At 38.7% G+C, this 15,895-nt stretch overlaps 1 protein-coding gene across 1 annotated transcript; it reads right to left on the bottom strand.

Moving 5' to 3' along the window:
- Positions 1–5,102: 5,102 nt before the first annotated feature.
- Positions 5,103–6,887, bottom strand: LOC115739433 (probable xyloglucan endotransglucosylase/hydrolase protein 6). Its single transcript, XM_030672526.2, has 4 exons — positions 6,655–6,887; positions 6,157–6,257; positions 5,783–5,979; positions 5,103–5,549 (listed from the first exon to the last, which is right to left on the bottom strand). Exons 1-4 carry the CDS (start codon positions 6,842–6,844, stop codon positions 5,159–5,161), a joined length of 879 nt encoding a protein of 292 aa, XP_030528386.1. The 5' UTR covers positions 6,845–6,887; the 3' UTR covers positions 5,103–5,158.
- Between the last annotated feature and the right edge of the window lie 9,008 nt (positions 6,888–15,895).

Below are 15,895 nucleotides of genomic sequence, written 5' to 3'. Positions count from 1 at the left end.
CATTGGAGAAATAGATCCCTATACACTATTCTAAAGAGAGAGGAACCTCTATTGCACGAAAATTGAAAGTTCGTACAACTAAAAGAGGGTCTCACGGAATATAGTGCCTAATCCTCGGGGAGGGTATGATCACAAAACGAAGGCATTTATTCTGACGGACGAAGGACTCGACTAGTCGGATTGCTTCATCTCTTTCTTGAGCGGCCTTCTCAGCTAAGACCTCTTAGAGAGTCGACTTTATAGGCAGAGTGGGAGCGACAACCTTGGGCAAGGCTCTTAAGGCGTAACATATGTAATCCTCGGATGCGTGGTGCTCCTTCATATCCCCTTTGAGCTCGGATCTATCTACCATGGTAATGGATGTTGTACGACAGTCACGCCAAGTGTGGACTATATTGGCAATTGTCTTGTCCAGTTGTGCTTTCCGGCCTTTAGTGACCTCCTTGTGATAGTCCAATGCGAGAGGATTGAGTTCGAGAGGGGGAGGAATATGTTGGATGGCACGGAATTGACGAATCACCCTAAGAAGGTAGTACGAAATAATTCCCGTCAATCCCAATAAAGGGATGACGTTGTTGAATCCGTCGGCTAAGCAAGGATTGGGAGATATGAGCCATTTGACATACCATTGGATACGAATGGGAACAAGAGTCTTGAGATAGTTGAGCTACCTAGAGAATGCCCAACAAGGGAAGAGTTTGTTCTTTTCGAAGAAACGGAGCGAGGGGTGAGAAAAATAACCAATTTAAGGGATTTGCATATTAGTAGCGAATTTCCTAATGTGAGATATCAACCAAACTTGGAGGAGACCTATAGGCGCTCTAAAAGTTCCATTATCCGACCTCTTGAATTTTGAAAGGGAGATGAAAGTCTCCCCAAAGATCAAGTCAAAGAATTTCTTACCGCTACATACTTGGAGTACGATGTGGATGATAGAAGGGGTCATACTTTTGTTCGTGTACGGAAAGATTACGAATCCGAAGAAAGCTAGGATAAATACTCTAGGGATTTGCGCTCCGGACTCTACGGGCAAACCTAAAGAGAGTTCATCGAGGAAGGTTATAAGAATGGCATTAGTGTTTCCTTTGAGGATGTTTTTGATAAGAGTAGAATTGACTTTTAAGCATTGGCTAAGGAGTGATACCGAATCAACATCTATCGGAGGGGTGGCTAAATCAAAGGTTCCGACAGGGCCTATCATGGTATCATATTCCTTGAGAGTCAGAATGAGCTCGCATTGGCCTATCACAAAAGAAGAGGACACGGGGCTTCAAAAATGAGACAAAGCCTTGACTATGGTAATCCTTGCCTCCAAATGTATCGAGCATGTGAGATAGCCTATCTTCTTCTCCACATAGCTCTTATGGACGGGTAGAAGTCGTTCCCACATGTTGATTATCACTCGCGAAAAATGTACGATCTTGATCTTAGGTGGGCCCATTTTCTAAATCCTATCGAGAGGCATTTATGTTAATCACCATTTGCTTTTAAATTAAAATGTTGCACTTGATTGAAAGAAGGAAAATTTCGAGACGTAACGAAACTTACAAACTGTTTAAACGGCAGAGGATATGCCAAATACATAGATCATACGCATGTAAACTTATGAGGTTTTGATACCTAAAGGGTGAGGTACCTAAAGCTTAAAGGTTCTCACCTCGAGTTCCAGAACGGGTTCATTCCATTCCACAACTATCATTGCATTGAACCCAATCCATAGTTTGAAGTGAGTGGAATTGGAAAGTGGATTACCCCATGTTTGTCCTCATAGGAATTCCATTTTCAATCCCTTCTATTGGTTTCCTAAAGGGAGCGCCCGGGGTTTTAGGTGCAGCTGTGTGTGTTCTCGGTGTCATGCTAAAACAATAGACATGCATCGTATTTAACAACCATTGCTTCAATATAAGACATCCATGCAATCATACATTCCAAACTCCCATCTATAGAAAATGGTTAAAAATGACGCCTCCCCTTATAACTCCTACCTACAAAACCATTTAACACGAGTTCTCCTCGCGACTTTGACATGCGCTACAAAACGTAGACCAAGTTAGGTAACAATTAACTAGTTTATTACGGCTTAAATCCTTAAACTCCCTAGCGGAGTCGCCGGTCTGTCGCGACACGCCCTCGATTTTTGATGTATAAATCAAGGAAAGGCAGGCTAATGGGTTGCCAAGGGTGGACCTTGAGTGCTGGTCCCCTTGGGCTCGGGCTCTCCCAAGCCCAAACCAAGTTGCGATGTCGGGAATACGCATTTGACCTTAGTGTGGTCGGATGGCATGTTCAAGTATAGATGCAAAAGGGAGTCGCCACTAATTTTTCGAGGAGGGTAGATCAAAAATCCTATCGAACAGTTGGGAGGGGCCGCTTGATTCTACGTAACCAGAGATTTTTTGGATTCGGGGATTAATTTATTGTAGTACATCTACTAGAGCCCTTGTGATTACTGCGAGATCGATCGTTACCTAAGGTGATCATGCGAGGTTTAATTGCTTTTTAGTTCCTAATCATGTTTTTGCAACCATGCTAGGCGTTCATGCAAAATGGTTTTGTAGGGATTCATTTCATGTCATTTTTTAATTTTCGAGTTTTATCTTAAAAGGAAAATCAACCAAAGCATTCAAAGAGTACAAAAGAGGAAGCGTGAAAAGCTATCCTAAAGCGATAAATAAAACCCGTGGCCCTCGGGTATGTGGATACAAAGCTGCAAATAAAATACAATAAGGTAAATTACAAGATTGGATATAAAAGAAACGAACCGGAATGGACAACGGCCACTCTGCATTGCAGAATGAGGGTCCAAAGATATTAATTAGGCTAAATATCCAAGAAATTTTATTTTTTGAATTTTCAAGAATTTTCGCTATTTTTTTTGGATTTTTTATTATTTTTTTAGACGAAACGGCGAAATAGCGTAATAGCGAAACAACGTAATGGCACAATGGTAAACGGCGGGACGGCGGAATGGCGCCCTTTCTCCCCTTCCTTGAGGCATTTCCCCAAACACTTGGTGGGGATGTTTTGATGACCTCCAAACCCTAAACTCTCGTACACAACCAATGGCAAGTAAATATGCATACACGTACCACTATAAACCGAGAACGAGATGGACCAAAAATCTGCTTAAACTTCGCACTGGAATATGTCAAAAACTAACTACGAACTCACCCGCTCATATTGTTTTTACACAACCACCAGACCAACAAGGGAAGTTCTTGACTCCATATTTTGCTCTTCAAGCATAACCAATGGGAAAGCAACATACCGACGCGGAGAGCCACACACCGTCGATAAAACGAAACAAGAACAACTCTAAAATCTCGTAAGACCAAAGAGAAACTCGCCCCGAAAGTCAAGGGTTTAAATTGATTCAAAACCTAACACTTAGGAAAAAATTCTAGGTCTGAAAAAAAAAAAAAAAAAAAAAAAAAAACCTCAGTTCGACAAGGCACTTTCGTGCCTCCGTTTCTCGACATCCACACATCATCAATGGCAAAATTGAACGTCGTTGCAAAGTACTAAATGAGCAGAACACAACGACCCAAAGAACACCCAAAAATAAGCACGGGAAAGCCATGAAACAGGAGTTGAAAGTTGGTTACTCAAGTGACGGATGGGCATTTTATCGAGCATGCTATGTGCGACGCAAAAACGACTAATCCAGGGGTATTTTGAGCGAGGCCAAAGCATATAATCACTCAAATGGGGTATGATAAGCATGGAAACATGTATAGGTTGGTTTGGTCCCCGTTTGGCCCGAAAGTCAAACGGGACCAAACCAAGTAGAAAGCTTAAAACCATTCATTCGCTAGTTGCAAAGGGGTATTCGCACTACCTTATCGGGTGACTCCGGCGATGATAGGAGGTGGGGGATGGCTCGATGCGTAGCTGGGGGTGTAGGAGAAGCTTTAGTAGGGGTGGGTGTCTCCAAAAGCCTCCCAGTTCACTCGATATTCACTCTCAAAGACCCCCTCATAGTCAGCCCGAGGGCCTACGAGTTCCAGCTATGTGGTCACATTTTTCCGTCCAATCGTGAAAAACTCCCCGTCCAATTTTTTAAGCTCTCCCCTCCTTCGTGAGAGACATAGGAGAGGCCAGGATGGACGAGAGTAGTATTTATGATAGAAGAATCGTGATGATGAAAGGAAAAGGTGATGATGAGAAAGGGATAGCGATGATGAATGTCCCTTCCCCTTTTCTTTCTCTTCTTCAACCGAAAGAAAGGAAAAAAATTCCCTCGGATTCTCCTATAGTCTCTCTTTCTTTCTCTTTTTTTTTATTTATGATTATGTCTCACCTTTCAGCGCATGATGGTTACTGCCAATCCGTTCGTCGCTCATTCCTACACTATTGCAAATGCAATGCATGCTAAAAATAAATAAGTGATATTTTTGTTTAGAATCGACATTAGTTTCAATTTTTATGCAGAAATAACTAACAAATATTAGTCAAAATTTAGGTGTCAACATATTATTGTCAGCCAAAAGTCTGACATGTACGGTTCAAGTTGCTCCATTAAGTGACGGTCATGCCACCTAAGGAAAGTCCTTAAGAATTTTTTTTGTAATTGTGGGAATAATATCCACCGTAATCTTTTTATTTGGCCGGAGATTAATATCTATTATTTTACAAGTTGTAACTTATTGTTTGAATATTATTAATTGATATATTTCATTAGAACCTTGATTGTGTGGGCTCTCTTGTAATTTTGTCGTCTTATTTTAAGTTACAATAAAAGTACATAAAGTAAAAAAAAAATGGGCAGTCAAAATCTTGAAACCGTATCAAGAATTGATCCGATATCAAGAAACAAAATTTGTGGTCGGTAGTTGACCATCCCACCATCTGATGGGACGGATGCATTCATAAATCATATCGCCCTAAATATATGGATAAAACATAAGACTAAGATCGATAACTTCGCGTTAACAAAACAGCATTCCCTACTTCATATTGCAAACACATGTTTATGCACAAGTACTATATTAACACTTTATTCCTGAAGTTTCTTGCACGAAATACACGACAAATTACAAGATGCAGACATTGACATTGACCAGCTTTCCTGGCTCAAACACATAAAACCACAACCCCTCTTTATACACTCCTTGGAAATTTTAATTTCTTTATCTTTCTCTAGAGCAGCAAATTCTCTTTATATTCCTGCTTCGCACTCGGGTGGGACCATTGGATACCTCGATCTATCAGTACAGTAATCGTAAATCATGTGGTTCATTCTGACCCATCTGTATCGCCTTGCGTCGACCGCGCTCAGCTGCTGGTACGGAGCGCCCTCCCACCAGTTCATAGGGTTTGAGGCGCAGCTCGTGGGCCCGGGAACTGAGCAGCCCTCAATGTCGAAGCCCTTGTAGTACGCGCAGAATGGGGCCTTGGACCAGTCGATCTTCTCAAGGCCTCCTCTTGTGGCCCAGTCATCTGCTTCCCACAGTGTGGAGTAGACTCCCATGGGCTGGTATGTTGGGTATGGCACTCTCTTGGCCTCATTGTTCTTGTACACTCTTATGGGCACTTCATCCACATAGAATCTGCAAAAATCCCATCGAAGGGTTGACGGTGTATACTATACTCTGATAAATCCTTTTTCCATTGGTAATGGACACAAAGGCCAGAAATGCCTCAGCAAGTCTACTCAAGGAGCCATGAAAGTCAACACTGAATATGCATTCATTTCTTGAATTTTATTAGATGGGGCTCACACTCCACAGCTGACTTAATGTCACTCCATCAAAAACTTGTCAGAAAACATTTGACTTCTTACACGACATGGTGGTGGTTCCAGAGGATGGAGTAAGTGTGGAAGTCCGCGGCCGGGTCAAACCAGAGGTTGACCCTTTGCTCTCGGTCGCCCTTCCCGTGAGCATACACGTTCGTCTGGACAGTGTACGGTTGACCGCTCCGGTTCCCCAAGAACTCGAAGTCCAGCTCGTCCCGTATGTTGTCCGTGTCCGAGTTCATCTGTCGACCAAGCGAAATACACCGTTCGCGCAACAAGTTACGTCTGAGAAACACAACTCACACACACACCAGGAAGACTGGAGAGAGAGAGAGAGAGAGAGAGAGAGAGAGAGAGAGAGAGAGAGAGAGAGAGAGAGGGAGGGAGGGAGAGTTTGGTTTATGTCTTTCAAAACATACGTAAAAGGCGGTGACGGTTCCGGCAGAGTCTCCAGGGATGAGCTTGATCTTTATACTCACACGTCCAAACATGTACTGGCGTTTCGAAGCAAATCCACAACCTGTAACATGTATTGTTGAAGTTCATCGCTTTATTCAACCAAGATTAGCAAATAATTGATAGTTAAATTATTCAGTTTCATTAATTATAACGGTGCATGCAATCCTCCATGTACACTAACCTAAACGTTATTTGGGACAACTAAAATTATAGTCCATTTATATGCTGAAATCTTTGTTTCAACTTAATTTCACACACCATTTATGGGTTGTGACAACTATGAATATTCCGCCAATATGCCTCGCCCATTGAGTCTTTATTTTTATGGTATCGTACTAGTTGGTTAAAACGTGTGCTTGACGAGTCACTCGATACGAAAAACAATACGAGGATGATAGCAAACTTGCATGCACAAGACTTTAGTCAAGTCGAACATAGTCTGTCTGCTTATATGCTACCTGAACTTTGGTCTAGAATGAGTTGAATGACCTCTCCTCCATTGATTTGCCTGATGTGGGAATCAGCCCACGAAATGCGAAAGTCTTCAAGAAAAGTTGCCGGTCGACCCAAAACAGAAACCAGAGGAGAGTACGCAAGAACACAAAAGGCGACGGACGTAACAAGATCGAGAGGTCGCCGAGGATGCATGACTGAAGCGAAAAAGAAGATAAAGACAGGAGAGGGAATAGCTCAAGTTGATCGAGTGTGACTTAAAAGAGAGGAACTGGGTTGCCTTATATATAGAGCGTTAGCAATGGGGGAAGAGAGAGAGAGAGAGAGAGAGAAGGATTGATTTGGTCATTCAGATGGAAAACGCCATGACCGCCCTTTGTTTTCCATCCAGCTAATGGCAAGCCGTCACTCGGGCCCCCAATCTCTCTCTCTCTCGTGCATACGTCAATGAGAATTGATTATGCAATGATTTTTTAGGTAACTGTAAAACTATCGGTCTGTTTTGGACCACAAAGAATAAATAATTGTTAATTAAAAATTATCGTGAGGTTCACTCTCTTAAGAATTTATGAATCACAATATACTATTTTCTTTTTTTCACAATCACCAAAAGACTATTATGCAAGCAAATTCCTACATTAATTATGTTTCAATTGAATTTCCTCAACCTGATTTTTGAGGTATAAATCAAACATAGTCCCAAGCTGTTCTTAGTTTAAGCTATTAAGTAAGTTAGGCAATATATAGTTTCACTAGGGATGCCGTCTAGAATTTAGATTGACTCTTACTTTTTGACTTTTTGGTTAATCTGAATTTGCTGCTCACGCGCTTCGATGTTTTTTTCTAACTCGAAACTTCCAAAACTTTCACAACTCCAAAATTTGAACTCGTCGATTTTTTTTTTTTTTTTTTGGGTCCAAATACGTAGATTCATATATGATTTTTCCCAATATTATGAAATGTAATGAATTCTTTAAATTCTAACGGAAAGCAAAACAATATCATTTCGGCTTAGTTTTAAACCGTACTAATTAGACTCTTTATCTTATGTGACATGGAGGCAAGAGTCTCAAGTTCAATTGTTCCATATTTCTTCCATTTATAATAGACCCGCACGCTTCATAAGTTTCTCATCCTACCAATTTTTGCATAAGAGAGAATGTTACCATACTGAATATGCGATTGCTTTGTTCTCCAACTCAATTTGCATTCAAGTTTGCAACGGTGTCAAGTTTTCTATAGCTATCTATTCATTCGTGTGCGTATTACGTTAGGACTATCTCCTGATCCTCCATGGTCAAATGTACTTAACTTGAAGGTGCTGTTAATAGTTATTACTACAACACTTAATGAAGGAAAACTACGTGATAGATCAGTACACATAGAAAGCAAAATAATATAAGCGTTTTTGTTCCGAGCAGAGATCGATATATTGAAGGGTATTATTGAAATAATATGAGTTAGTGGTGGTACTTTTTTTGGCTCCTTTAGGACCCAAAGCTAATTATCATAGTAACATTCATTTAAAATAACATTTTAATTTATGATAGGCCATCTCCATGTATAAACAATAGATGATCATATGAACGAGTGGATACTTTCTAATTAAGCATTAACATGATAGAGTAGTTAAGAAAATTTCTTCTATGAACTTGTATATGACATCAGAAATAACTAAACAAGTTTAAATATTTCATTTTTTGGGGCGTGAAATGATAAGTTGCACAGAACAGAGGTGTGGCGGTAGCTCCTAAGCCCTCTTGACTCTAGGACTTGCTGAATGTAAGTACAAGTAGAGATAAAATGCGGTTGATGTTCGTCTTTGTAATTCATTGGCTTTTGCTCTATCTTTGATCCCTAACTTCGAAGATGTACTTTATTTTAGTGGAGTTTACGAAATTTCCACACGACACAAAAACCAAATCGTCCTATCAAACAATTTTCAAAGCGAATGGATTACCTATAGGGGAAACTCTCTCATGTTACTTATAATAAGAAAAAAGCCACAACTTTAAGCGCTTCAAAAAGGGGGAAATGGGAATTAATCACGAAGATGATATCCTTATCCTAAAGGGGCCCAATACTTTTGAGCATGCACATATCATCACCCGGTCTTTTTTTTTTTTTTTGTGGACATGTTACGTTATGTCACATCATGAATTTCTCTTGCACCTACCGTTTCCGCAGTTATCACACACCCTGCAGCTCATCCTACTCTCTCTCCATTGGCTGGTCAACTGAACCTGGAGTTAAAGGTTCTTCAATGACGAGTGCCCACTGCCCAATTGTATCTGTGAACAGCCAGGAGAAATTGATTGATAACGAGTGCGAATTTGGCTGATAATCCCATCGTGGGACCATTTTATAATCCGGTCACTAGTAGTTAACAGGGGTCGTATTCCGCCAGCTTTTCATTATTGAACCTGTAGACTTCAATGTCTTGTTTGAACATTGTGAAAACTTTGAAAGTCGGCTAGAAGATTGTTTCTTGTTTGTAGTAGATTGGGCTCGAGTTTATTGAACTTTGCTAAAGATTTTAGTTGATCGATGTTGGAAAATTCATCCCTAAAACTCTGAAAGTATATTATAACTACGTATCTAAGAGATGTAGGGTTATGCTTAACACTCTCCCTTGAGTGTAAGCTTGTCCTTATAAGGATATGATTGAGATCTACACTATAAAATGGGCTCGGCTCCTATTCAATCTAAGCAAATTGCGAACTCACCATGCGCATAGAGCATGAGAGAGAATCTTGTGATTTGAACCTTTGACCTATAAAGAGGGTGAATGAGTAAGTACTCTCTATCTTGATTTATAGTAGTAACTATAATCCATCAAGGTTATCCATCATTAACGAAATATACACAATGGAGGCAAATATTCATGAATATGTTTACTGAGCAAAGTTCTTAGAATGAGAGTGCTTAATACCCCAAAACAATTTGTTGAGGAGGTTCGCTCTCGAGGTTCTTCAGCCTTGAGGAAGGGTTAGTGTCGTGCAACAGTAATACCGAGAGAGAGAGAGAGAGAGAGAGAGAGAGAGAGAGAGAGAGAGAGAGAGAGAGAAATTTGGCAATCCCAATAAACCCAAATGCCAGGTGGCAAGAGAGGAATGTCAAGTTGAAAAGTCCATACATTCAGAAGCTCGGAAATCCTTTTTAATGAGTGAAATGATTGGGTACTTTTAGTAAGAGAATCGAAATATTATTATATGGGATTATGCTACATCGCAGCCCTAAAATTGGGAACCGTACATAGGCCTCCATGTGTCGGGGGGACAAGGGTCAATCATGGGCTACGACATGTCAGAAATATAGGGTCAACACCAATCCCACTAGAAGTGGTTAGAGAGTAGGCCAGGTTAATCGCAACAAGTCTCCCTCCGAGCCCACCAAGCTAAAACTCTTTTAAATCATATCGAATGGATAAAAATAACTTAAAATCCTATCACCTATCTCAAGTCATTCTTGCATGGAGCACTGCACAAATGAAGTAAACTTGCAACAAATCCTTGATGATGCGAAGTACTATTAAATCCGAAAATTTGATGGAGAAATAACACGTGTGCTTTCAATATGCTGGTTATGCATCAACCCAATTAATTTTAGAAATGGGTTATCTAGTACAAAAGATACATAGATACATACGGATTGAAGAGTATCTTCCGTATGTGGACGAAAGGAAAGATCGATTGTTACCTGAACCTTGGCCAGAATGCCCACGAAGGGAATATTGATTGTAGGGCCAATAAAGATGAGGTCTCAATTGACGAAGGAACAGGAAAATGACATACGAGCTGAAAGCCAAAGGACAAACGGATAATTTTCGTGTTCATATGATTGAAATAGAAGATTCGTACTATTAACCTATTATTGTCAGCCACGTGGCCCCAGTCAGGTCCGCCAGAAGACTTCCCACGTTTTTTTGTCGATTTTCGTATCCTACCAGCCGTACCAAGCCCTTTATTATGGTCCACGTGGAGTAAAACAGTTGGCTGCATAGACCACGCTGGAGAATGACTCCTCTATGGTCACTGATTATAGGGGCAAATCAAAGATGGACTTAATCGTTTATTAAGATTCTTTTCAGGTATTTGTTATTGCAAGCTTTCTAAAGATGATCCATCTAAGAGAAAGCTAATGAATTATTAAGCCCACAAATTTGGCACAAACTCTCTTAAGACTATATCGATCGCAACTTACAGATTTCGATTCGATCGGCTAATGTGCAATTCAATTCAAGGGACAATAACACAAATAGTCCATAAACTTATGCCCAATGTGCAATGTAGTTTTTGAATTTTTAATTTGATAAATATGATCTCCGAATATTTGGAACATGTTCAACTTAGTCCGTCAATTATATGAAGATATTCAATGTAGTCCTTCCATTGATCCAAGTTTAGGGATTAAGTTGAATATGTTCTAAAAATTTAGGGATCATATTTGTTAAATTAAAAGTTCAAAGACTACATTGCATATTAGGCTAAAGTTCAGAGATCATATTGCTCAAATTAAAAATTTATGGATTACATTGCATATTAGGTCAAAGTTTAGAGGCCATTTGTGTCATTTTCCCTTCAATTCAATTAGGAGTCACAATCAATCAATTATTGATAAGAATAAACACCTGAGTAAAAGTGCGGGAGAGCATTTTACTTGGGGAACAAGAGATTTATGGATATGGGCACTTGATTACGCTAGATTAATCTAGAGCCCAGTCGATATCTTATCTCTTTATTTCAAAAATATTTTTGCAAGCAATCTTGGTTGATTTTAAGCATAGGCCACTAAAATGCACGAGTGACATCGTGGGTGCGCAATTAATAATGTACCACTCAATAAACCAAAATAATAAATAAATTACTAAATAAATTTATATTGTAGACACCGACCATTCTATATAACACGTATAGCGTCAACGTGAATAAATTTTAATTATATTTTAATATTTATTTCGATCAAGATCAGAATTAGGGGTAAAATTGAAGTTTGTTAAGGCTTTCAATCAGCATAAAACTTAGAAGGTCAAAATTAGGGGTAAAATAGACGTGTTGACCTTTTGGTCAAATAATTGAATTCGTTATTTCTAAGGCTTATTAACCTCAATGAATGTCCATTTAACCTTGTTTGTGATTAAATTGGCAATTGATTGCTTTTAGACTCGATTAGCGATGCATAATCCTTCGGCAGGTAGTTTAGGAATAGGGATTATATATTTGTAAATAAGGGTTAGTGATCACTTGACATTAATTAATTAATCCCTAGTTGATAACGAGGTGGATGGGTAATTATATTTCATGTCATTATCCAAATCTCAAATTGAACCCGTTTTCTCTCGGTGATCAGTGGATTGAGCGAACTTGCCAATTTGTGGATTGGGTGATGGCATGAATGAATGATGGGATTGACCAGGAAGACCGGCGACCGAGAGCTCGAAGCGGTGTTCCACGATAGCAAATTAGGCTTAGGTTCATTAGACTAGCTTAGTAGTAATTAGACTTTTTTTGGTTAATGGACTTAGTAATTTAAACGAGACCTAATCAAAATAGTTATTATTAGAAAATAAAAGTCAACTTAGACTTAGAATCATTTCATTAATAAAACGAATAGTATAATCTAGTTCAGTACTATCACTCTTAGTAAAATGAGTAGAAGCTAGGCCTGCCTTAATTTAGTTTAGATCTAAAGTTACTTTAGTCTCTAACCTCAAGTGCATGGGAATCATGTCCAGGGGCTTGAGAACAATTGCATGGTATATTCATTACCGGTTAAGTATCGGGTTTTCGTTCTCGTACTTTACTTCCTTTCGGTACTTGGGTGCTTAATTCCTGCACATTTATTACATTAGTTGATCTTTAATTTTTGAAATGGTTAGGATAATCCTTCGGACCATAATAAATCCTTAAAAATGTCATTGCATGAACATTTAGCAACTCGAATGACTTTTAGGACTCATTATTGGTAATAAAGAATATTCGATCACTTAGATCCAATCAAGTTAAAGGTACTGAATCTACATTATTCCAGTAATCAAATCCTTGACCTTAGAAAATCTCTGGTTGCATGGAAAGTGAAGCAGTCTATGATACCTTACTTAATTTTTAGCCAACTCTAATAGGCTAGTGACGATTCTCCTTTCACATAAAATATTCATAGGCTTAATCTAACTTGGAATGAATCAAACGTCAAGCAAAGTAAAGGCTTGGGAGAGCTCATACCTAATCGAGGGTCATCGGCCTACCTTTTGGGCATTACTTCTAAACCCATCAGGAGGGTCACGATAGAGATGGTGTCTAGAAGAGTTACCATGGTTGTGGAGTCGTTCATGAGGCTTGAAGATGGAATGCTGGGATCAACAGTACTGAACAATAGCTTACAAGGATACCGAATGACTTGGAGATATCTCTTAACGTGGGCTATGAGGCGCTGTGGGTGGCAGAAGAGTTTTTGAATTGAAATGTGATTTTTGTGGGCCTATCAAATTAGAATATCTCTAGTATGCAAATGCAAATTAACAATATTTTTGTTTAGGTGTCGGGGGCATCTCAAATTTTTTGTCTAATAAATGACTCAATATATTTCTAAAATTTAAATGTTAACAGCTGCCCTTATTTGAAGAGATGTTTACAGAAGTTATGATACCTAAATTCTGGCAACGCAAATGTGATGAAATGATTTTTTTTGCTGGAAAAATTAATCTCGATGAGCCTATTTCCATTATTGTGGAGAAATGCGATGCAAAGATGTTGATGTAAAGATAGAATGCATGCCTGTCGTCACTTACCTGGGAATATGGGAAAGCATACACGGATATGACGTGATTTCTTGGGAAACAGTATTTGTTAAATCCTAGTCTAAATTACATAATTTCTAATTACTATATCATTCCTAAAATAGGTAAATCCAATTTAGGAAACTTAGACTAATGCAATCTAATTTAAATGTAATTAACTTTTTTAATTTTATTTTAAAACAGGAATGTTTACAAAACTAATATATAATATAATATAATATAATATAATATAATATAATATAAACCCCACATATTCCAGACAAAAAAAAAAGCCCCACATAATTAAATGTTCACTACATTTAATCAGGGGTCCGATTTTAGTCTCGAAGATAAAACCCGCAATTTTATAACGACTCAAACGAGGAGTTGATTAAACGGGAAATACCTAAAACTCAGACAAAATCAAAGTTAGAATCAAAATAATTCGAATTAAGCAAGCATATATTCGAATTAGGTATTTTTTGGGAAATTACTTGATTTGGGTTTTGATCCAATAATAATCGATGATGAGGGGATTGTTGACACTTGATTTTTAGTCATTTCCTTCTAGAAAAATTAATAGAAAATTCATAAAAATTCATGAAAAAAATTACAAAATCAACTTTGGAAGCCTTGACCAAACCCAAGAAACTATTTTTTTTTATCAAAAAATAATTTTTTTTCATTTTTTAGATTTTTATATTAGAAAAATATTCAAAAAATAAGGAAAGTAGTATATGTGGCCACAAAAAATACAAAAAAAAAAAAAATTAGCTACTTTTATTTTTATTTTATATTCATTTTGGCCATTTAAAATTTGAAAAATTCAATTTGGAATTACAATTCTCTTCATTGAGCATAACCCCAAATTGAGCGAAAAATTACATTTCGAGTACTTTTATTTTCTATTTTCACTTTTTCCAAGTCATGATATTTGCTTTTAATCCCTCATATTGCATTTTAGTCCAATTGTTTGACAAATTGCACGATTTTAACGAAAATGACTTAATTGAACTTTTTATTTTCAATTTAGTCCCTGGATATTACTCTAAGTACAATTACTCAAATTTTAGAGATGATCATGCAAGTCCAAGACTAATACCCTATGTTTTTTTACCATGCTGAGCCTATTGGTGCAGTCAAATTGGATCAATTTTGTCATTAAGTGTTTGGATTTATCAAATTTTATTTTCGGGTCAAAACTAAAAATTAGGGGTTTTACATAAATAATTTTGCCCAATTTTACCTTCTTCAGATGAAATCCATGCCCCAGAATTCAATTTAAATATTTAAATAAATTTTCAAGTTTGATAGGTGAATTTGAGAAAATTTAGTCAACGAGATTTGTTGGGTCAGACAGGATCCAACCCAACGACCCAGATAATCACCTTCTTCCTTAAATGGTCTTCACGCACAGGTTTGCACAACCATAGAGGTGGAGCTTCGATCACCAAATTGGAAGACCAAACATCCTCAATTGGAGTCGCCAATGGCAGGGCTTTGTGCCCCTCGAGGTTTCGCTTCAATTGCACCCATTCTCACGGCTGGAGATCACCGGAGCTGCGATGACCATTGATTTTTGTACACCTTCCATGCCCGAGAGGGAGCAGAGCACAAATGAACCAAATTGAGGTTCAATTCTTGCACGCCGGAGTACCAAAAGGAAAACCCTGTGATACCCAACCCCGAGCGACGAAAATGGACCAATTTGCACGTGATGCGCACATGCAAGAGGCCACCGACTCAAAAATCCCCGAGTGCACCAAAATCTATTAGAGGGAGGTATATCCCAATTCATGCATTTTTTTGGATAAAGAGGTCTCATTCGGTTCGATCACGAGAATAGATTAGAGAGAGAGTAAACAGGGGAGAGAGAACTCTCAAGCTCTCCGGGCGTCGCCGTTATCGCTCGAGCTCATAGAGACTTTCAGAGCTTGGTCGCGGCGTTCTGAACGAAATCTAAGCTCCGGATCACGTCTCCGAGCTTCTTGACAGTCTAAGGAAGCGATTGAGTCTATGCTCGCAGCTCCACCATTTCTGAACATGTGAGCACCATTGTTGACAGTTCGAAGCTCCTCTAATGGCGAAATCTTAATTTCTTGATCATTCTACATGAAACTTAGTTCGATTCACTCCTAAGCTCATGGTGATCACAAATCTACCATTGTTTTGCATTTTCGTCACATAAAACCTCCTGTCCGACTCCCACATCTTCCTAAACTTGTTGTGAGTCTACGAACACAAACCAGAGTTCGTAAGGTCGATTAGGACCTCAGGTAAGTACCTCCGAACTTCTTTGAAGCTGATTCTGTACTTGAAGTGCCTCGATTTTGCTTAGATGTGGAGCTATGAGCTGACATGGCAAAGTATTGTCAAGCTTGAGTAGTTTAGATTCCACCGTTAGATCGGGCTAGAATTTGGATATGTAGTAGCTTAGAGTGCGAGTATTGATTGGTGTAAGAGTCGTGATG

This window comes from Rhodamnia argentea, chromosome 11 (assembly GCF_020921035.1).
Source record: "Rhodamnia argentea isolate NSW1041297 chromosome 11, ASM2092103v1, whole genome shotgun sequence".
NCBI classification, from domain to species: domain Eukaryota; kingdom Viridiplantae; phylum Streptophyta; class Magnoliopsida; order Myrtales; family Myrtaceae; genus Rhodamnia; species Rhodamnia argentea.
This window is presented reverse-complemented; position numbering and strand designations above follow the sequence as displayed.

Bases quoted from the DNA above. Each gene is read 5' to 3' on its own strand.
- LOC115739433 (XM_030672526.2), bottom strand. From the start codon at position 6,844: ATGCATCCTCGGCGACCTCTCGATCTTGTTACGTCCGTCGCCTTTTGT. The intron at 5,980-6,156 runs GTATGTTTTGAA...CTTGGTCGACAG, and splicing joins GAACCGTCACCGCCTTTTAC to ATGAACTCGGACACGGACAA. The intron at 5,550-5,782 runs GTAAGAAGTCAA...GGATTTTTGCAG, and splicing joins TGGAACCACCACCATGTCGT to ATTCTATGTGGATGAAGTGC.